The sequence below is a fragment of the Acinonyx jubatus genome, chromosome A1, assembly GCF_027475565.1.
Source record: "Acinonyx jubatus isolate Ajub_Pintada_27869175 chromosome A1, VMU_Ajub_asm_v1.0, whole genome shotgun sequence".
Classification (NCBI taxonomy): domain Eukaryota; kingdom Metazoa; phylum Chordata; class Mammalia; order Carnivora; family Felidae; genus Acinonyx; species Acinonyx jubatus.
This window is the reverse complement of record NC_069380.1, coordinates 201615121-201638339: the sequence shown is the minus strand read 5'-3', so window position 1 is coordinate 201638339 and position 23219 is coordinate 201615121. Positions and strand designations below refer to the sequence as shown.

The 23219-nt window shown below is 40.3% G+C and overlaps 1 protein-coding gene across 2 annotated transcripts; it reads right to left on the bottom strand.

The window, feature by feature from the left end:
* Positions 1-4357: 4357 nt before the first annotated feature.
* On the bottom strand, positions 4358-23206 carry TMEM267 (transmembrane protein 267). Of its 2 annotated transcripts, none has more exons than XM_015063321.3 (3): positions 23076-23206; positions 10941-11329; positions 4358-6448 (listed from the first exon to the last, which is right to left on the bottom strand). In XM_015063321.3, exons 2-3 carry the CDS (start codon positions 11250-11252, stop codon positions 6113-6115), a joined length of 648 nt encoding a protein of 215 aa, XP_014918807.1. In that variant the 5' UTR covers positions 11253-11329; positions 23076-23206; the 3' UTR covers positions 4358-6112. The 2 variants fall into 2 exon arrangements, with proteins under 2 accessions (XP_014918807.1, XP_014918808.1); XM_015063322.3 differs by lacking the exon at positions 23076-23206 and adding an exon at positions 22590-22673.
* Between the last annotated feature and the right edge of the window lie 13 nt (positions 23207-23219).

Here is a 23219-nt window from a genome sequence, read left to right as displayed (position 1 = left end):
GACAGGCTTCCCATCTCTCTTCTTTCTTCTCACTCTTTTTCTTTTTCTTAAGTTTATTTATTTATTTTGAGGGAGAGCGAGCAAGTGAGTGAGCAGGGGAGGGGCAGAGACAGAGGGTGAGAGAGAATCCCACGCAGTCTCCACGCTCAGCACGAACCTGAGCCAAAATCAAGAGTCGGATGCTTAACTGACTGAGCCACCCAGGAGCCCCTCTTCTCACTGTTTTGTAGTATTTTCCCCCTTTCAAAGATCCTCTGAGGTTTAATTTAATCCCATCTCACTTGGATTGACATGTGGATATGGGAGCAGAGAACTTGCCAAGTGACTGGCTGTGGGTCTCACATCTGAGGAATGACAGAGCCCTTTGCAGAAGGAATGGCCTGGAGTCTGTGCCACCCTTCGTGAAGCCAGTCCTGTGTCAATCTGTTCAGAATCTAAAGAAACACTGGAGCCTCTACTGGCCAGGAGACCAGGCCTAACACTGAGAGACTATTGTTACAGACTCTGGGCAAACAGCCGTGGCAGTCCAGGAAGAGGGAAGGGTAGTATTTACACACGGCTCTCCAAGGAGAGGAAGGCCTCTACAGCACACAATGAGGTCCTTATAGCAGGGTCTTTCATGAAGACTTTAAAAAGCTCCAATCATTTCCCTGAGACCGTGTGAAATAGCTGCTGGCAATGAAGCCTGATCGCTGTCACTGAGCTATGTTTTACACCTGCACGCGGTCTGATACGTAACCACTATCCCGTGTTTTATACTTTATTGAGCATCACCCAGATATCTAGGGAAAATTTTCTCTCTGCCTTCCACTTTATGTGCATGGCACCAATGATGCTGACCTGGGAACCTGGGTGTCGCTTCAATTAAGTGCAATGAATACTGAATGAGAAAGGGTGTGTGAATCCGGATAGGTGCTTTCTTTGAAATCTCACACAGCGTGCTGAAGAGGATCAAAATGAGTGTTAGAGCTTGACACAGACTTTCCCCTCCCGGTTGCCAGACATCAAAGCAATGTTACTTAGTGCTGCTGGGTATGTAAGCCAAATAACTCCTTGTCAGGTCAGGCAAAGGGTAAGATGCTTCAGAAATGCTTTTATTTGTGTCTTTATTCCTGGGAAGTAAAGAAAGGCCAAGGGGTCACACATGGCAATGCCTTGGGTTTATGCAAAGTGCAAGGTCATTGTGGAGATTGAGTATTAATATAAATTTCTCAGATCAGTGGAATGCTGTGAGCCTCCTGGCTTTGGGCTGGATCTAATACGGGCAAAAATTCTGAGGCTTCTCTTTTCGGGTACAGTATTTGGAAAAAAAATTGTTTAGTAGTGGGCAAAATATTATTAAGATACCCAGTTGAAGTTAGATAGCAGGCCAAGTCAGTAGGGTTTCATAAGTAAAACTGGGGAAAGCTGACTATGCGTATTATTCTAGGTCAGCTGATTGGATAGTACACAGGGCGTCTGGGCACTGAGGGCTGAAATAGTAAACAGTAACCCAGAGCACTGCCTGGGTAGAAGGACAGAGTCAAAGGTGCCTAGCAGAGGACTGATGGACCTAGCAACAAAGGAAGGCTGAGAAAAATTAAAGATATCGACAAGGCAAGAGTTGGCTCAAGGAAGAGGAGTGAAGGGAATAAAGTTAAAGAAACAGGATGAGTCTAGAGTCGTGGCTCTTAAAGTGTGGTTCCTGAATAACAGCCAATATTGTCAACCTAAAATCGTCAGGAGGCAATAATTAAGAATGTTTTTTGGGGATCAAAGAATTGCAGTTCAGATTTGGGTAGTAATCCAAATAGGGTCCCACTAGGGAGCAAAGTCAGGGGTTTTTAAAGCAAAAAAGGAAAGTTTGTATAGGTTGTTCAAAAGAATTTTTTTATTGGTGCTCAGGGCAGAAAGTTACTCTTGAGGGAGTATAAATTGGTTGCTAAGCAAAGTCTCTTAGTGTAGCAAGTTGCAGGTGTTTGAGTGCTTGTAATAGTTGAGGCTGGCTCAGTTCAAGAGTTCATGGTTCCACCAGTGAGGGCGTGCAGGAGGCCCATCTCCTTAATGGCCTCCCAGCTCCATTTTCAAGGTACCTGACATAAGTGAGCCATTTCATTTCACCTTTCACAGTATCAACCGGGAACTTGTTGGAAATGCAAATTCTTGGGATCTACCCAATCAAAACTCTGGAGGTGGGTCTCCAGCAATCCCTGTTCTAACAAGTCTTACAGGTGATTCTGATGTATGCTAGAGTTTGAGAACCACTGGTCTAGAAAGTTAAACAACGTTTGAGATCTCAGCAATGAGCAGTGTCATTTAAAAAGCTGGCCTGCTGTACTTGTGCATGGCTGGTGTGATGTAGTGATGAGTCATTGGTATAGAAGAAAAAGGGGAATGTTCAGGTGGCTCATCTGATGACTGAGGGTAAAATCAAGCATTGGAATAAAAGGAAAAAAGAGATCATCAAAGAAGGTGAAAGGGAGCCTTAGAGAGAGTAGCATGTGGGGATGAGGAGGATTAAGAACGAGTAATATATTGAGATATCAAAGGAAAAACTGGGAACTAGGGTGGATAATAGGTTTAGCCATGACAATAGTGAGCAAGGACCAGAATATGGCCTATTTCCTCTCCTCTTCAGTTGGGAAAATGGGAAAAACTAATTGTCCCACTAGCCAAAACAAAATGGAACCAGGGCGTGTCCGCCTGATTGGAGGTAGTAGTGATGGTGGTTGCCTAAGTTGAAGAAAGGAAGTGCGGACACAGAGGTGTTTTAACTTAGCCTAACACTTAAAGGGAATTAGACTTGAGGAAGAGTAGAGTTCAATGGCAGGTCAATGGCGGAAGTTTTTCTGAGTAGCTACAACTAACATGCCTCTAGAAAACAGCAGATTGGAAGGTTAGATCAGTGGACCAGCCTCCACTAAGTGAGTGGAGGACTTTAGTGGATGAAGAAAACACATATATGCAAACAAGATACAATCCAATTTGTCGGAAGCCGAGCTATCCAACCAGCCTGACGGCAGGGCCCCGGGCGGTGGACGGATCGGGACTGCAGGCGGTCCACCGACAGTGAAGCTTCTCGTACTCCCGCTTTTATGTAATTTGGCCTTAATAAAAGTACCTGGGGAATTGTCTTTTGGGGAATTGCCCTCGGCAGGCCCCCTGGGAAAAGAACCATTGGGGAAAGAAATAAGGTTCTGCGAGGAAATTGTGCGGCCCAACATTTAGCCCTTGCCACCCCCTATAAAGACAACTCTACCTAAAGGAAGGATAGCCTCATACATTTGCCAGCAAAGGAGGAATAAATGGATTTAAAAGCCCCACTCCAGCAACAAAGGAGTGTATCTCTGGGCACAAGTTACTCCAACCCCTAGGCCCACTTGGCCCCCAGGAGGCATTCCAGATGATGACTGAACCTAGTCGGTTAAGGTACAGAATGGTTTATTAGTTCCTAGGTGCATTGTCTCTCTGAGAATGTATAAGGCGTGGGTTCCTAAGGCCCTCTTGGCCCCCTCCTGGAACCTCAGACCGAGGTGAACACTTTTGCTCCTCAAGCCACAAATGGTTCAGAGAAACAACTAAGAGGTCACGTCCCTGTAACTGTTCCACGTGAGGTGTTGAGAGAGATGACTTTTCATGAAAACAGCAAAGCAAATGCTTTATAGATTATAGATAAACGTAGATACATAATGAAAATAATGTAAGAAATTAATCAATAAGCAAAGGGCAGGAGGGAACGTTATGAGAAAATAACCATGTTATTCCTTAAAGGGTGATTACACATAGGAACATTTTTAGAATTAGGTAATGCTAGAAAACATAGATGATGCACGCTACAAGGAAATTGCTAACAAATATAATGCCACGTTTGCCACAAGAAAGTGGCCAGTTCAACACACTGCTGTTGTCTGTGTCCATTTTTATTTTTGTTTTTTGCCTTTTTTTTTTTTTCACTTTTTCGCTGACGCCGTTCATCCTTCGGGAACCCCTGGACCTGCCGGAGCTGGACTCCGGCACCAATTTTCAATATAAATGTCGTATTGACACAAACTCTTTCAACGAGGTGAAAAACAAAATGGTGGCATGCGAAGTTGGCTGCTATATTTCTAGAGGTTACAACCACAGCTGTCACAGACCATTTAGAAGATAAGGATCATTTCTGATGGTAGAGGTAGGAAAGAAGATAAACCCACATTTAAAATGTGCAGTTACTGGTTAAGCAATGAGTCATGGTCAAAGTCAATTCCCATTCTAATACAAAAACCACCCCTAAAATGCCAGTGTGACATTCCTAAATAAGGCCCTATATTTTAATAGCATTCCTTCGTTTTATCTGGAGAAAGAAAAAGTAGTTTTATAATTTAGTCAGAAAAAGCGATAGAAGATATATGCTTTATTTCCATGGATTTCTGACATCATATACTTAAAAAAAATCCCTACCTTATTCAAATTTCCCCCCACTATATAATATTTATTATACCAACCAAAGTGACACAATCATTGCTCTCAAAAGATAATAGATTGTAAAATCTAATAGATTCTAAGATATAATAGATTGCAACCAATTGGTTAACAACAAAAAGAAAAACCAAAGTAAAATGAACATTTGTGACAGTTTACAGAGCTCTGTTTAACTTAATAAATAAGAAGAATATGCTTTGGATAAGGCGTTGCTTCAGCACTTCTCAGAGAATAAGGCACACAATCACTAGCATTACAAATCACAAATGTGTGAGAAAATCTCAAGACAGCAGATGGCACATAGGATACAAAAAAACAAAGCAAGTGTCTTTAGGGCACTGACGTTTATATCAAAGTGACATTAAACTGTGAAAATGTAAAATTTTATAGCAACCAAATTTTCCTACTCTAATAAAGGTTAATCATTTTTGACAGGTTAACCTGAAAGGACAAAGGAAAAGGCAAATTTCCTGAAACTCCTTCATTTTGAAAAACGTATGTTTTGTCTCTCTGCATCAAGCATATGTTTTAAAAATTATTTAACTGGTATAATATTTTTAAATAGTGTGTAAACAAACTGATAGCAACTAAAACAATTTTAATGACACCTTAGGAGTTTACATCTGAAATAACATTACTGGTAAGTCCTTTTTTTGTGTGAATTCAAATTCCATGGTTATAAGCCATGTATTAATATTTTGTTAATTTAATTATGTTTTTTCAGAACAGTTAAAACCTTAACACATGGGATTCAGGGGCAAAGATACTAAAAAAATAATACTGGGGCGCCTGGGTGGCTCAGTCGGTTGAGAGTCTGACTCTTGATTTTGGCTCAGGTCATGATCTCTCGATTTGTGAGTTCAAGCCCCACGTGAGGCTCTGTGCAACAGAGCAGAGCCTGCTTGGGACTCTCTCTCTCCCTCCCCCTCCCCCATTCATGAACACACTCTCTCAAAATAAATAGATGAACTTTAAAAGAAATAATACTTGAGTAATGTTACTACAGGCAACATATTACAATAATTATTTCCTAAAGTGATTCCTGAAACAATAATCTAGATCTAATATTAGTTACTATCTTTTATGAATATGATGATTTCTTACAAGTGTACTGGCACAGATTCCACCAGTAATCACAACTCACTAAAGTACCTGGCAAATCAAACTTCACTCAGGTTCAACATAGAGGAAAATGAAGAAATCTTAGTGGTCACCATACGTCTTATTCAGGATCTCATTTATTCTGGCTCTTTCACTGTTTCAGTATCTCAGGAAAATGTGGACACAAATGCCTTCAAATTAGGCACCCTACAATTTGATCTGTTTTTCATCCTGAAGTGGACTGCCTTAAATGTATACCTCCAGAAAATGTAACTGGATGTTAGTCTACTAGAGCTATTGGTTAAGCCAGATAAACAGAAGACACAATAAAAATATGTCACGGAATAAATGAAACTCTAATATTGTACTAGTGTATTATAGAAGAGAGAAGTGAAATTATAACAAATGTATATATATATATATTTTTTTTTTTTTTAAAAAGGGTGCATGCCTCCTGAGCAAGAGGATTCAGGAATTATAATAATTAATATATATTTTTTAATTTATAATGTCAGCTACCCTTAATTATCGTCTGAACCATTTCCTTCTCTCAGAGTGGCATACAGTTACTTCAGACGTCAATCTGAATTCCATGTTTTGCAGACATCATTTGTCTGGTCCCTGTTAAATACATAACAAATGAACAGATATGAGGTAAAGAGGATGTGATTATGACATAAAGCCAGAATGGCAAAGGAGAAGTTTTTCCAAATGGGCATATCCACAAGCCGTGACGAATTCCATCTCGGATATGATGTGAGGTCCAGGATATAAATAACATCCAGGGGAGAAAGCACCATGAGTCTTTGAGCTTGAAAAGGTGCATAGTAAACTTCAAGGTCAGAGCCACGACAGGTATCACGGTAGAACAGTGAAGAAAAGGTCTTCGTGGAAGAGTCAAAGCAGCCTGCAGGGGAAAGTAGCTGGTATCATTTCCCTCTTGGCAAACAAAATTTTGTAGATGCTTCTGAATATTCTAAAATATTTTCCAGGAGTCTATTAGAAATGCAGTGGAAACATTTTCTATGTCACCTGTGAATACACATATTCAATCTGGTATGTGTAAAGCAAAGAAGATATAGGTGTGAGTAGGATATTTCTTTGCGTTAAAAATGGAATCAAGATCTCAAGAACCTGGCCATCAATTTTTTAAAGTTTTCTATTATTTGCTTAGAAAAGTCACAATATGAACATAATTTATATATCAAATGTATGGTTTGTGTAAATTTGGAGTTTTAGAGAATTATCTGGGGCCTCTAACAGCATTGAAAAAAAATCTCACAACCAAATAAAATATTCTTCTATCAATAAAGGCAAGAAAGACATATTTTGTTGTAACCGGTTTATATTGGCCTTGAATATTTTCAGAATGCACTTACAACAACATTTAGAAAGACTGTATTATTTTATTTTATTTTTTTAAGTTTATTTATTTTGAGAGAGAGAGAGAGAGAGAGAGAGAGAGAGAGAGAGACCAACCATGAGTGCATGCGCTAGCTGGGGAAGGGCAGAGAGATCATGACCTGAGCTGAAATCAAGAGTCAGATGCTTCACTGCCTGAGCCACCCAGGCTCCTCTCAATTAGATAACTTCGAATGAAAAGGAAGCTGAGGATAGTGAAAATTGCCTAAATCTGAATCTCCCCACACATCCTCAAAAACACTACAGACAAGGACAAATAAAACTATACCAAATCCCACTCGGCATTAGGCAGACGTCAGAGAGCACCTAAAACTTCAAATACTCTAAAGCATTAAGATAAACACCACATCAGCGTGCTCTCTTGCACACTTCCACCGCAAGCCAAGAAGGACGAGGAGACCTAAGATTGATCTAAAATTACTAGAAAGAGAAACACTGAAAAGGGCCCTCATAGATCAGAGCACTGGCTACAAAGCAAAAACTTCAAAGTGTGCATGATTCAAGGCATTACAAGGCACTGGTTCTGGGGGAGAAGATGATAAAGAGGAAGGGAGAGGAACCCTTTGGGGACGGTCAAGAGGAAAAGGAGTAGTGAAAAAAACAACTTAGGTACCTATAAAAAAAAAATTAGGAGGCATAACCTTCCCACCACACTAAAATACAAGACATCTGTTAAAAAAACTGTACCTTGCGGGTGCCTGCGTGGCTCAGTCGGTTAAGCATCTGACTCTTGATTTCGGCTCGGGTCATGGTCTCCCAGTTCTGTGGCTTCGAACTCCACATTTGGCTCTGTGCTGACAGTGTGGAGCCTACTTGGGATTCTGTCTCCCTCTCTCTCTGCCCCTCCCCTGCTCGCTCTCTCTTTCTCTCTCAAAATAAATAAATAAACTTAAAAAAGAGAGAGAGACAGACACTATACCTTGCCACCCTGTGAAGTCACACGGCTGGGGGGGTCTCTTAAACGCACTACTTAAACCAGGGTTCTCTACTCCCACCAACTGACTAAACATCAATCAAGGCATTTATGCTACATTCCCCTTCCTTCTCCCCTCTCTACATTTTTAGCTGTTTTATTTCTACTTTGCTGGCACATGTGACATTTCTGTATTGTTACTCAATTCTTGTCTCTACCTTTGTTTTTTGGTTCCATACCCACGCTGTATCGCGCTCCTTAACAGCGGGGTGGGACAAGGGGGCCTGTGGTAGTCCCGACTTGGAAGAAAGCAATAGCCTGAAGTTGACGTGATTAGCAGTTATGCTCTGGATATGTCTGACTCTTCATGCATTCATTTGTGAAGTCTATTTATATTAATAGATGCTAAAGAAATTTCTGTTGCTTGGCTTACTTCTAAAACTTCAATCGAGACTTTTCCTTCATAGATAAATAATGAATAATGGGGGCGCCTGGGTGGCTCAGTTGATTAAGCGTCCGACGTTGGCTCAGGTCATGATCTCGTCGTCTGTGGGTTTGAGCCTCACATTGGGCTCCATGCTGACAGCTCAGAGCCTGGAGCCTGCTTCGGATTCTGTGTCTCCTTCTCTCTCTGCCCCTCCCCTGCTCACGCTCTCTTTCTCTCTCAAAAATAAATAAACATTAAAAAAAAAGAAAAATAATAAAGAATAAAAGGACATTATCATAAAATTACAGAAGTAAAAATAGATCACTTAAAAAAAGAAGTAACAACAGACATTTAAAAAATAGTATCATAATGGGGTGCCTGGGTGGCTCAGTGGGTTAAGCGTTGGACTTCGGCTCAGGTCATGATCTCACAGTTCATGAGTCTGAGCCCCATGTCGGGCTCTGTGCTGACAGCCAGGAGCCTGGGGCCTGCCTCAGATTCTGTGTCTCGCTCTCTCTCTCTCTGCCCCTCCCCTGCTTGCACTCTGTCACTCTGTTTCTAAAAAAATCAATAAATGTTAAAAAAATTTTTTTAAATAGTATCATAAGTACTTAGTTTTGGTACTTATTACTGATGATCACAAACAGTTTTATGGTTAAAAACGTTCATATTTCATTTTTAAAAAAGGATCAGTACCAGCACTATGCTATACTTTCTATGCACTACCTCCTTTAATCCTTACAACAACTGGATGAGTTAGAGATGGTCTTACAGAGCGGGGAGCCGAGGCTTACAGAGAACAAGTAGCTTCCCCACGTTGTACAATAACTGAGTCTGTCTGACTCTTTGGCTCATATTCTCAACACTACCGCTTCTAAGTGAGTCAAAGAATAAATATAGTAGGTAGCCTAAACGTTTTTAAAAATTACGATAGTTAAATTCTAGGTGAACGCACTTATGAACCACACTTTCTGTGGTTTAGCTTACCCAAATCTCTACTAACATTTATTGTGAACTATTTACCACGGTGCATCCTGTAACATGCTCTCTTAACACTCAAGACAACCCAACGAGATCAGTAAAGACAGAATCCACATTTTACAGATGAGGGCACTGAGGCTTAAAGAAGGAAGGGGCTCTGCTAACACCACCATATACCGGGATTCAAACTCAGGTCTTCTGATGCCAATCTCAAACCCAGTGTTATTCTGCCTCCATTTATAGCCAAAAAGTTACACTGTGTCTTTAATCAGGAATTAGTGATTCCTAACTGATTAAGTGTTTTCATAAGTGAGACAATCTCTGAGAAGTACCTGGTGTGTGACACATAAAGGAAAAAGTGATCATTTCTCATTCATTCAACAAATATCTACCGAACACCTACTAGGTGAGCCAGGCTGCGTTCCAGGCAGTGGTGAGCAAGAAAAGTCCTTGCTCTGTGGGTCTGTATTTCTTTCCTGAAATATTTACAGGTCATAAACATGTAAAAGGTAGGCAAATCTGATGACACTTAGAAAATATTATCTGAACAGGGGTGCCTGGGTGCCTCTTGATTTTGGCTTAGGTCATGACCCCAGGGTCATGGGATCAAGCCCTGGGTGGGTTCCATGGTGAGCGTGGAGCCTGCTTGAGATTCTCACTCACTCATTCTCTCTCTCTCTCTCTCTCTCCTTCTCCTCTCTCTCTCCCGCTCGTGTGCACGCTCTCTCTAAAACGAAAAAAAAAAAGCAAAAACAAAATATTATCTGAACTGTCATTTTAAGCATAGCTCATTTGCAAAGCTAGCAGGTCACTGTATAGCTAAACATCTGAAGCCTCAATGAAATTCCTCAAATTTCGCCACCAGCGACGGTGTCCTAAGGAGTCCCTTTAAATGCACACCTTTGGTTCCAAGAGGGGCTGGGGAATGAATCTACTGAAGTCATTCCCCAGGACTCGGAATCATCTTAAAGCTGCTTCACTGTTACAGAGCACGTAAGAGCTGCATACTAACTGTAAAACATGAAGCATAAGGGGGAAAATCTTAACTGTGGCCCTGAAGAAAGAACACAGAAAAAAGAACCAGGTTAGCTCTGAGAATGACCCCCATTATTTTAAACCAGTGGGCTGATGCTTTCTTCAAGACTTGGCTAAGCACCGTCCTCGGTAAAGCCAGCACAGAACTCTCTAGGTACATTTAGTGAGTACTTGCTCTGTATGCATCCTTGGCACTTTGTGAGGCCAAGTAACTTGATTAGCAACATGTCTGTATTCATCTTCAGGAAAGTACTGAGTGCTCAAAAAAATGGGATTGAATGAGCTTTCTTACTTTAAAAATTTTTTTTTAACGTTTATTTATTTTTGAGACAGAGAGAGACAGAGCATGAACGGGGGAGGGGCAGAGAGAGAGGGAGACACAGAACTGGAAGCAGGCTCCAGGCTCTGAGCCGTCAGCCCAGAGCCCGACGCGGGGCTTGAACTCACAGACTGTGAGATCGTGACCTGAGCTGAAGTCGGACGCTTAACCGACTGAGCCACCCAGGCGCCCCTGAGCTTTCTTACTTTAAAATAAAGATAACCCCTAGCTCTAAAATGATGCTGTGAAGGTCAATATAATGGTGTTAAAGACCAGAAAAATTAAACATGGATGCCTCTTACCTTTAAAGATAAAGATCCAGCTAGAAAAAAGTGGTCTACATCAATAACAGAGGCTAAAAATCCAGCTAAAATGATTTCTCCAAAGTCAGTTGTCTTCTTGACTCCAATGACAATTGCCCACAACCACATGCCAATCACGCAATGTACTGCATTATCTGAGAGGGCTCGAAGCCAGTCATTTTGCTGAATGATTGAAAACTGAAGAAGTCTGTCAGCTACTAGGCAAAATATTCCCAGACCGAGGCTGGAAAAAAGAGATTCAGTGCTACAAGACTGGAGTAAAGCATGGGTCTTCTCAGCCTCAGATGCCATCACAAATAATACGTCAGTATACAGCAAAAGCCATCAGGAGACAAACAGCTTATTCTTGTTTACATTACCCAGTCACCCTAAAACAGAAAGCAAAGAAAAATATTAATGCCACATAGTATTTAAACAAAACAAAATCAGCAATGATTTCACAAATACAAAATCAAATTGTAGAAAAAAAATTTTTTTTAATGTTTTGTTTATTTTTAAGAGACAGGATGTGAGAGGGGGAGGGGCAGAGAGAGAGGGAGACACAGAATCCGAAGCGGGCTCCAGGCTCTGAGCTGTCAGCACGGAGCCCAATGTGGGGCTCGAACCCATGAACCGTGAGATCATAACATGAGTTGAAGTCAGATGCTTAACTGACTACGCCACCCAGGCACCCCTGGTATTTCTTCTTTTTTTTTTAAACTGTTGTCAGTAATTTCATTTTATTTTTCCCAGCTTTATTGAGATATAACTGATATATAACACTGTATAAGGTTAAGGTGTATAATGTGATGATTTCATATATGCATATATTGTGAAATGATTACCACAGTGTGGTTAACATCTCCGTCACCTTGCATAGTTACCTTTTTGTGCGTGTGGCGAGAACGTTTAAGACTACTCTGTTAGTAATTTTCAAGTGTAAGAAAATCGTATTTCTTACATGTTATGTACAATATGCCATGTAGCACAAAGAGAATAGGAACACCAGTTTACACGTTAGTATGTATCAAGGTGAATTTAAGAAAGCCCACCAACTGTAATCTATTACTTTGAGGTCATCCATCAGTTCTCTCTCTCAGCAATGTGTGCTACATGGTAGTGGGCATCCGTGTCTGTGTACCCAGCATCTATTTTCCATACTTCTGAAAACAGCATCTCCTTTTAGGAAAAGTGCTCATCGCAAGACCCACTCTGGAGCTGACCAGTTAGAATTCCCTGTCTCTCTTAGTAGTAGTAATTAATTAGTAAGTAGTAATTAGTCATCATTTTCCACTACTGGAAATACTCTAGTGATTAAGGTGACCCAGGCTGGGCCAATCAGACTCCCTTTTAGAATTTTCCTAAGTGGAGCTGGTAGGGGAAAGTTACTCTTCTTCTTACAGACCATGGGCTTCACTACATGGAGCACCCTAAAAACAAAGAACCATAAGGACATCAAGTCCACAGGTCCAGTCTTTTAAGTTTCTCAGAGCTGGCCTCCTTCCTGCAGCTTACCTTTTACTTCTAGGAGCTACCCTAGCATTCTTCCAATAAATCCCTTTTTCCTTTCTGTTGCCTCTAACCGAAGAACTTTAATTGATATAAAAAGGCAATCATAATTCTGTGCTTAGTGCTTACCTGGCATAGGATACTGAAATCATTTATACAGTTAAAGTTATCAACATTATGTGATACCTGCAGTTTTTGTTTTATATTGTTCTGTTTTAATTCTGAGGCTAAAGAATAACTAAATGACGTATTAAGAACGATTCAACTTCCATTCTGTCATAAAAACTATACATAGCTCATAATATATATTCCGGAATTTATAAGGAAACATTCCTTGAATCAGAAAACAACTTGGAAAAAGATGAACTAAGTTGAAGGCCTTACACCATCTGATTTCAAGTTTTATAAAACCGCAGTAATTAAGACAGTGTGGTACCGATATATAGACAAATAGATTGATGAAACGGAATAGAAAGTGGGATCAGAAATAGATCCACCCATATACGGTCAATTGATTTTTAACAAACATGCAAAAGCAAGTAAACGGAGAAAAGACGATCCTTTCACCAAACACTGCTGGAACAACAGGATATCCATACGTAAAAATAATGAACCTCGGTCCATACTTTACTCCATATACAAAAATTAAGTCAAAATAGATTACAGACCTAAAAGTAAGATATAAAACTGTAAAACTCCTGGAAGAAAGCATAGAATATTTTTGTGTCCTTGGACTATGTAAAGAGTTCTTAGAAGCAACATCAAAAGGCCAATCTGTTTTTTAAAAATTGATACACTGAACTTTGTCAAAATTAAGAAGCTCTGCTCTTTGAAAAACATTAAGAGAATGAAACAACAAGCCACAGATTTGGGATAAAATATTTGCGTATCTCGTATTTGATAAAGGATTTCTACCCAGAACAAAGAATTCTCAAAACACAGTAACAGAAAAATAAACGAATACAAAAATGGGCTAAAGATTTGAAAAGGTCCATTACAAAGATAATATATAGTGGTCAACAAGCACATGAAATATGCTCAATGTCATCAATTATTAGGGAAATGCAAATTAAAGCCACAATGAGATACCAGATATACCAATTAGAATGGCTAAAATTAAAGACTTATCATCCCAAATGTTGAAGAGATGTGGAGCAACCAGAACCCTCACACACGGCTGGTGGAAATATAAAACGGTAACCACTTGTCAGTTTCTCCAAAGTTAAACATACTTCAATCATAGTCATTCTCCTCCCACGTATTTACCGGAGAGAAATGCAAGCATACAGACATACAAAGACTTGTACATGAATGTTCACAGCAGCTTTATCTACATTAGCTCCAAACTGGAAACAGCCCAACTGGCTAAACAAAACACAGAATAAAAAGAAATAAAAAAGTAATACATACGAAAACATTGATGAACCTCAAATACTTAGTGAAATAAACCAAACCAAAAAGACAAGAAAAATGGAGTAATAGTCAAAACCCATGTAACTAGACAACACAAAGAATGAGCCTTGGGGCGCCTGGGTGGCTCAGTCGGTTGAGCGTCCGACTTTGGCTCAGGTCATGATCTCGCTGTCCGTGAGTTCGAGCCCCTCGTTGGGCTCTGTGCTGACAGCTCAGAGCCTGGAGCCTGCTTCGGATTCTGTGTCTCCCTCTCTCTCTGACCCTCCCCCATTCATGCTCTGTCTCTCTCTGTCTCAAAAATAAATAAACATTAAAAAAAATTAAAAAAACAACAACAACAACACACAAAAAACAAAGAATGAGCCTTAATGTCAACTATGGACTTCAATCAATGCACCAATGTTGGTTTATTAATTGTAACAAGTGTGCCACACTAACACAAAATGTTAATAATAGGGAGAAATATGTATGGAGGGAGAGGTAACACATGGAACACTCTGTACTATCTGCTCAATTTTTCTGTAAACCTAAGACTGCTATCAAAAATAAAGTCTTAATTTTTAAAAATGACATAAATGAAGGAAATATGGGAAATTTTATAATTGTTCAATATCGGTAATGGATACCCTGTAGTTCATTATTCTATCCTCCACTTTTCTATATATTTAAAATTTTCATTTAGAAATTTTTTAAAGAATACATAATGATTCCATTTATGTAAAATCCTAGAAAATGCAAATCAACTTAAGTGACAGAAAGCAGATCAGTGGTTGCCTGGGGAAGGGAGGGACTTAGAAGGATTAAAAAGGAACATAAGGAAACTTTGGGGGAAGAGTTATGTTCACTATCTTGATTATGGTAATAGTTTCATGGTTCATAGTTTCATGTATACATCAAAATGAATCAAGGTCAAGAATGCCAGCTTCTCCTGCAGATCACCCACAGCATCAAAACTGGAGTTGGTGAGAAGCCAATGCAGATTCCATTCTGTCCTTGCTCTCCTCCACATTGTTTCCCTTTTTGACTGTCTGCCTAGCTGATCTGCAGCAGCTTCAGGCTCAACAAAAGACTCAGAGGCAAGCGTCTGCCCAGAATGCTCTCCCAGCCCCCACAATTACAGAAGGTCTAACCCCTGTCATAAATCCCACATTATTTAGCAGGCAAGTAGTTCTTCTTCTTTGATGGAACTTAACTAATACAAGATCCAGACCATTTTGTTGAGTAAGAAGACAACATTGATGGTGTTATTCCCTTCCAATGGAATCTATAAATTTAATATACTCCTAATTACAATCAAAAGGGATTTTCTTTTAGGAACTTCATGAAATGTTTCTAAATTTCATTTAGAAGAGCAAATACCGGGTGCCTGGGTGGCTTACTTGTTAAGCATCTGACTTCGACTCAGGTCATGATTTCACAGTTCATGAATTCGAATCCCACTTTGGGTGAGTTTGTGCCCCGCTTCGGGTGAGCTCGAGCCCTGCTTTGTGTGAACACGAGCTCTGCTTCAGGTAAAATAAAGGAGTAAACTTGAAAAAGCAGAGTATCATAAGTACTAAAAGGTGAATACAAAGTCCAGAAACAGATTAAGTGTGTGTATGGGGGAGTGGGGAATGTGTGTATAATTCTAAACTGATAGAGGAACACTTATTATTTAACTCAGATCCTGTATCAGTTAGGGTTCCTAAGTGCATGGAAAAGAAAAGAAGTAAATGCAAAACACAAAACTTATTAAAAGGATATTGGAAATCACAGACTTGCCAGGTTTTAAGAACCAGGCCTCAAATCTATGCCTCAAGTACCTCAGTGAAAATGACACCAGACAACTGGTCTGGTGACGATCTCCCTACCACTGACCCCAGCTTACACTGCCCAACCCCTGTCACCAGATGTTACCACTGGCATTGGTGTCAAAGCTGCACTGTCTGCTGCAGCCATGAAAGATTCTTGGCAGTATTTGGTTGTTTTTTTTTTTTTTAATCTCAATACAAAATTTGGAGTAGGGCAGGGTATGTGTCTGATTGGCTGGCTCTACATTACATGACCAGACCTTTGCTGCAAGGGAGGTTGGAAAAGACAGTACTTAGCCTTTTCAGCATGTATTGTAGAAAGAGTGCTCTTTGTTTCTTCCAGTTGCATTAGAAGAGCAATCTGACAAATACACTATCTGGACAGGAAGTGAGCAGTCCACACTGGTTGTCAGTCTGTTAAGTGCTAAGTAGACCGGAGAGAGTCAATCATCAGACGAAACCTGAGACTGGGTCATCTGCTTTCAATCTGTGCAATGCACAGTTCTACACAGTAAAGCTGTTAAATCAACTCTAGGTTTTAAAGCTGTTAAATCAAACAACATTCAAATGGATTACAGTTTTGCAATATAATAGACCATTTCCCTGGTTAAATTAAGAAAGGGAATCTGTTTCGTTGACTAGCTGCTTGGAAAATTTCTATGATTAGATAGCTTTTGTAATCAGTTTGATTATCAAGTTTGGGATATTTACATGAATTTGTAAACAGACTTCTACATAGTTCAGCCAGGTAGACTTTTAGAGGGGAGCTCAAAATTATTTTAAAAATATTGATAGACATGACTACATAAGAATGTAAAACTTGTGCATGGCAAAGTTAAAGACAAATGGAGGAAATTTAGAACCTTTATGATGGAGAAAGATTTAAAGTTTTACTTTATTAAGGGCACTTAAAATTAAGAAGGAAAAATAATACCCCAGTAATACAGTGGGCAATGTCTATGGAAAGGCAATTTTGAAAAGGAAGAAATACAAATATCAAAAATTACTAGAAGATTTCAACTTTATTAGTAATCAATTGAATTTAAATTAAAACAATAAGGGGTGCCTGGGTGGCTCAGTTGGTTAAGCGTCCAACTTTGGCTCACATCATGATCTCACTGTACATGAGTTCGAGCCCTGCATCAGGCTTGCTGCTGTCAGTGGGGAGCCTGCTTCAGATCCTCTGTCTCCCTCTCTCTCTGCCCCATCCCTGCTCTTGCGCTCTCTCTCTCTCAAAAATAAATAAGCATTAATAAATTAATTAAAACAATGAGATTTCAATGTAAGATTGACAAAAAAATTGCTAATACTTTCTGTTAGTAGTGGTAGAGAAATGATCACTCATACTGAGTATTAGCAGGAGTGTAAGTTGGTATAATTTTTAGGGGACAATTTGACAATAAATGTATCAAAAACCATTTAAAAATGAACAAATATTTTTGACTCAGCATTTCCAACTCTACAAATTTATCCACAGAAAATAAGTAGATTTAAATACAAAGAGGTATATATGGATATTCAGTATGGCATTGTTTATAATAAGGAAAAATTAGAAATTAAAGGTCCTAAATACAAGACTAGTGAAATTAATTTCAAACAATTAAGCAGCCATTAAAAAACACTTATTCCTATTTTTACTGACATGAAAAGATGTTCAAAATATTAACATTTAAAAGGCAGCCTGTAAGATAATATGTAAAATATTACTTTTTATTAAAAATATGTACTTATACTGTACATTTAAAAATAGAGAAGACTGTTCATTTGGCTCCTATCTCACTCATGGGCTTACATATGATCATTACTTTTTTCCCCTTGTTTGATTCCCTAAACATTTTCAATGCCTTAATATTATGACCACAAAACCATTAAAGCTACTCTGAAAAGTTAGTCAGAAGTCATTAAACAACTCAGACCATGATGCTTGTCAGCCTCTTCAAACTATAATTTTTAAAAAGTAGAAGTATATTTATAACATCATAAATATGTATTAATAAAAATATGAGAATATATAACATTAGTAAACATTAATAGATGTGCCTGGGTGGCTCAGGTTAAGCACCCAACTCTTGATTTTGGCTCAGGTCATGATCTCACGGTTTGTGAGTTCAAGGCCTGCATTGGGCTCTGCACTCACGGTGCGGAGTCTGCTTGGGATTCATTCTCTCCCCTCTCTCTCTACCCCTACCCCACCTGCTCTCTCTTTCAAAAATAAACAAAAAAAATTAAAATTAAAATAAACCTTAATAAAATTTTATACAATTCTTATAAACCAAATTTATACTATAAAAATTATTTGTTCCTATGTATGTATTAGTTGACACATGCAAAGACTACAAAAGATTTCTCTATCTCCAGGTGAAATAAACTTATAGAGATTCCTTTAATTCTTTCATATTGTGAAGAAGACTTGCTTTGCACAGACCAACTGTGCAAATGATAATGGAGTCTACGACAATCCTCAAATTCTTGTCATTTGCAATAATGAAATCTGTTCTGAAAAGCACTAAGATTGGGTTTGAGTCTACAGATTCTTCCAGGATGAGGAAATAATGATATCAAAGTAGTTTCAAGCAAGAGATATGACCAAAATGTAAGAATGCAAAAGATACCTCCAAGGTCATGAATCCTTTAATTAAACCCGAGGATTTACAGTCCCATAAATGAATCATTTGTTTCTACTTTACAAATAAACTCTTGACACTTGCATGGATAAAGAAGTCAACATATTTAAAGGTTCAGTGCACATAATTTTAAAGTTTATAAAATATCCCTTTGAACCAAAACTAGATGCCAGTATCCACTTAGCCAGATGGGAATCGGGACACACAAATTTGAATTAATGACCAAGTCAGAGAGGTGCTGCACTGGCAGCAATATTCCCCTCCTTCAGTAAGCAGTGGCCTGCAAATTAGCCCGAAGGAGAAAGAAGGCCACTCAGGCAGATGAGTGTGAGAGGGAAGGCTGTGCACACTCACACAAAAGCCTAACAGAAAAGCTCTGCTGCCACTGAAACTCTGCTTATTCAGGAAAACCTTGGTTTGCGAGCATAACTCATTCCGGAAACATGCTTGTAATCCAAAGCGCTTGTATGTCAAAGCGGAAGAAATACTGGAAACTCAGATGACTTGTTCCACATCCCAAAAATATTCACATAAAAATCATTACAATACTGTAACAGAACACACAACAATAAAGAAAATACAAAATATAAAGACAAATAAATTAACCTGCACTTACCTTTGAAAACCTTCGTGGCTGGTGTGAGGGAGACAAGAGAGAGGGTTATTGTGTAGGATGACTTTCACTATCACTAATGAAATCACTGCTATCTACTGGCTCAATGGAATCCTTTTCTGCATGGGGGCCATTGTATACACTTGCATGGATGTCAACTATACTACATTATTAATAAACTCTTGTCATATACTGTATTTAATGTAACTGGCAATAATGCAGCAGAGGAGAGGGTCTCTATCTGCAGGCAACCTGACCTAGAATGAAGCAAAGCATTCCTAAGTTTACTCATGCATGGAAAAGCAAAGGACTGTTGAAGTGACAAAAAATACACTATCGCCAGTTTTGGGTACCTTCCAATGTTCTGAAAAATCACTGATTTCTGCCAAACACCACAGCATGAGGCCCAGCATCTGAGCAAGGGAGACGATCACCCACCATCCCGCAGAGAGAGAGAGAGAGAGAGAAAAGAACGATTGGCTCATTTGTGATCATGTGACATTAGGCATCATGTACTACTCAGTCACAGAACAAGTTACTCACAACACAAGGTTTTACTGTATATGCATTTATTACAAATTTATTTTCAAATCTTATCTCAGAAAGGAGACAAAAAAAAAGGTCATTATCCACTTAATTGCAAATTGCATTACATCCAAACTCTTTTACTCTTTTTTTAAGATTTTACTTTTAAGTGATCTCTACACCCAACATGGAGCTCGAACTCACAACCCTAAGACCAAGAGTCACACAGTCCACTAACTGAGCCAGCCAGGTACCCCCATCTTCTTTTACTCTTGAAGCAATTTTTAACATCCCAAAATATATTTAAATGTTACTAACCTTGTGTTTTACATAAGTTCAGATTCTAAAAAGACAGGGTAGCTAATGAAGTGTTAAGAGCAAAGTGAAACATCAAAAGATCACTTCAAGTATTTAAATGATGATTCAAATTTAAAGTGACCCGAAAAAGAAGACCTTATTGTTTATAACTATATCGTTGTTTGAATAGGAACACATACACAAAATGGGGCAGCATGAAATACATTTTATAAATGGAAAGTATAAAACAGTTTGCTTGATGAGAGAACAACAAAAGACTAATGAGGGAAGTAAATCCCTTATCCCGTCAAGTTTTTTAGATGCCTGCAGGTCTGCAAACTTCTGGACTGCAAGTACATGGGCCCCTGAGCCAGAATCACCCAGCTAAGCCTTTTCCGAGACCACAGACACAGTGAGATAATACTTGTTAAATGTTTTAAGCCTCTAAGTTTCGGGGTAATTTGTTATACAGTAATAGGTATCTAACACAATACTGTTTCATTCATTCATTCATTCATTCATTCAGAGAGGGCAAAAGTGAGCAAAGGGCAGACAGAGAGAGAAAGAGAGAGAGAATCCCACAAGGGGCAGAGGCAGGGGGGAAAGAGAGAAAGAGAAGCGGGGCTGGTGTTCACCTGAAGCAGGGCTTAGCTCACCCGAAGTGGGGCAGGAGCTCACCTGGAAGCAGGGCTTGAGCTCATCTGATGTGGGATTCGAACTCCTGAACCCTGAGATCATGACCTGAGCCCAAGTCAGATGCTTAATGACTGAGCCACCCAAGGACCTGTTTCCTTTTTTTAAAAAAGATATAATATGGGAGTGCCTGGGTGGCTCAGTCGGTTGAGTGTCCAACTTTGGCTCAGGTCATGATCTCATGATTCATGAATTCAATACCTGCGTCAGCTCTGTGCTGACAGCTCAGAGCCTGAAGCCTGCTTCAGCTTTTGTGTCTCCCTCTCTCTCTGCCCCTCCCCCACTCATGCTCTGGCTCTCTCGTGTGCTCTCTCTCAAAAATAAACATTAAAAAAAGTTAAAAGAGTATAATTATGGTCCTAGAAATACAATTCTGACATCTATTCCACTCCAATTATTAGCGCAGATATTTAACATCTCTGGCTTAGATTCTGAGTATGAGAAATAGTTTTTTTCTTTTGGAAAAAGAAATTTAATGAATGTAGTCCTTTTATTTATTGTCTCTGACTAGGACACCCAAGTGTATCTATTTTTCGTCATACCTTTTTCTACTTCCTACCCCTTCCCTATAAGAATGGACCTCAAAAACTGTAAAATAACGATTTATTCTACATAGTCACTTTTGTTAGGCAGTTCTGTTAAGACTAGTAACTATAATTTTCTCTTAAACCTGTCATGCATAAAACCTAATGTGCACAAGGTATTCGACAAATATTTCAGTATACTAATACAAGGTATAAGCAGGGAAGCAACCCTCAGCCTATGAACTAAACATATTATTTAGGATGACTTCTCATCTCCTAACAACCAGTTACCCAGATGATAAATTTCTCCTTATGACTTGTAGCCACTTTCTACAATGGTAAAACTGCCACACACCATCCCATTACAGTAAAATGTCATCAACTATGGGGCCTTTAAAGTATACATACATAGTAGTAGGGCGCCTGGGTGGCTCAGTCGGTTAAGCGTCCCACTTGGGCTCAGGTCATGATCTCACCGCTTGTGAGTTCGAGCCCCGCGTCGGGCTCTGTGCTGACAACTCAGAGCCTGGAGCCTGCTTTGGATTTTGTGTCTCCCTCTCTCTCTGCCCCTCCTCTGCTCATGTTGTCTGTCTCTCAAAAATAAACTTTAAAAACATTTTTTTAAAAAGTATACATAGTAGTAATCTTTCCTTAACTCACAAACATAGTCAGTTACTTTAATTATACACTATGATGCATTAATAATCTTAGACAAATATTTCTGCCAAAACAAAGAGCTAACAAATTCCCCATGTAAATGTCACCTACTTCCCTCTCTCATCACACAAATATTTATAAAAACCTGAGGTAAACGTAGTCCCAAATCCAACAACTACCTTTAGTATTGTTTTACAAAGAAGTCTTTTTCACTGTTGGTGCTGCAAAAGTTCATATATATTTTTTTTAATTTTAATTTCTTTAAGTCATCTCTACACCCAAGGTGGGGCTCCAACTCAAACCAGAGATCAAGTAGCAGGCTCCGCCCAGTGTGCCAGTCAGATGCCCCAAATACATATATATTTTTAATGCTACAATACCTAGAGCAGATGCCCAATCTAATGCAGCTAATTTGCAAAGGAAGGAAACACAAATCCTCACTTTCACAGAAACTTTTTATAGCCTGAACATAAAATGTTTAATTCCTACACTATTTGTAACAAAACATACAATTCTGAATCTCAGTATATTTCAAATCTCGGCAAATTCCCAAAGCGTTCTTTCCTAAGGCTGGTGTGATGCAATAATCTTAAAATGCCGATTAAGAAAATGGGGCAGGAAGGCCTGGCGTCAACGTTACCAGACATTCCATGTGCAGGGAAGAGACCGTGTCACACTTTTAACAGTCACGCCTCCAGGGATCCGGAGCGGGCAGGACTGTCGTGCCTGGTAAAGAGGGCAATGGGCAACTACGGCAAGACCCCCGCCACGCCGCCCTGGGCCAGGGAAACGCCGGGGCACAAAGCCTAGGGGAGGACCCGGTGCTTATGGAATCTCGAAGGCGCGACGAAGCCTGAGGGAGACGCCGGGGCTTCGCGCAGATCCCGGGACCATCAGACAGTGACCGCCCACGGGTTCAGCACACCCCGCTTGCTCTCGCGTCCCGCGCGCTCGCCGCCCCTGCACGCCCACCCCATCCAGACTCTGGAGCTTCGGCCTCCCACCTCAGGACGCAGTTTCGCGGCGTCCATTCCGTCCCCTTCCCGCCCAGTCCCTCGCGGAGCTCAGCCGCACCCACCCTCAGCTCTCAGGTTGAAGTCCTTCGCAGCACAAACGGCGGCCCCGCCTCTCTCCCCTCCCCTAGGCCGGCACCATAGAGACGCCGGACGCCGGCCAGAGCGGCCCCAGCACCAGCCAAACGTCCGCCGAGAGGACGCCGGGATACTGGCCCCATGCATAACGGACCGGAACGGATAGCTCTGGGGTCGGCTGGTGGAGGTGGTGGGTTCCTGCAGTTTTCTCCCGCCGTACCACATAAGGAGACCTTTGGGATAGTGGGGGGATAAGTGCAAAGTGCCTTGTTGGTTTCCTCTGTCAAACCTGAGCATTCGTTCTTGGCTGTGCCGGCGCCGTGCCCCAGACTTAGCCGATATACCCATAATGCACCCTCCCTGGCGGCCAGAAAGCTAAGAAAGCAGAAGTGGCCTCACCGAATGTCGGAGGCACAGGCCATACGCTTAGACGCTTGAGCTAGGAGCCACAGGCCGTCTTGGGTCCCGAAGAGGTAGAGAAATGTCTTTCAAGTTGGGCGTCGGAGAGTTTTTCAGGAGACGGTGACACCACGCGGCTTTGCG

Bases quoted from the DNA above. Each gene is read 5' to 3' on its own strand.
- TMEM267 (XM_015063321.3), bottom strand. From the start codon at position 11,252: ATGGCATCTGAGGCTGAGAAGACCCATGCTTTACTCCAGTCTTGTAGC. The intron at 6,449-10,940 runs GTAAGAGGCATC...TTTCCCCTGCAG, and splicing joins CTGGATCTTTATCTTTAAAG to GCTGCTTTGACTCTTCCACG.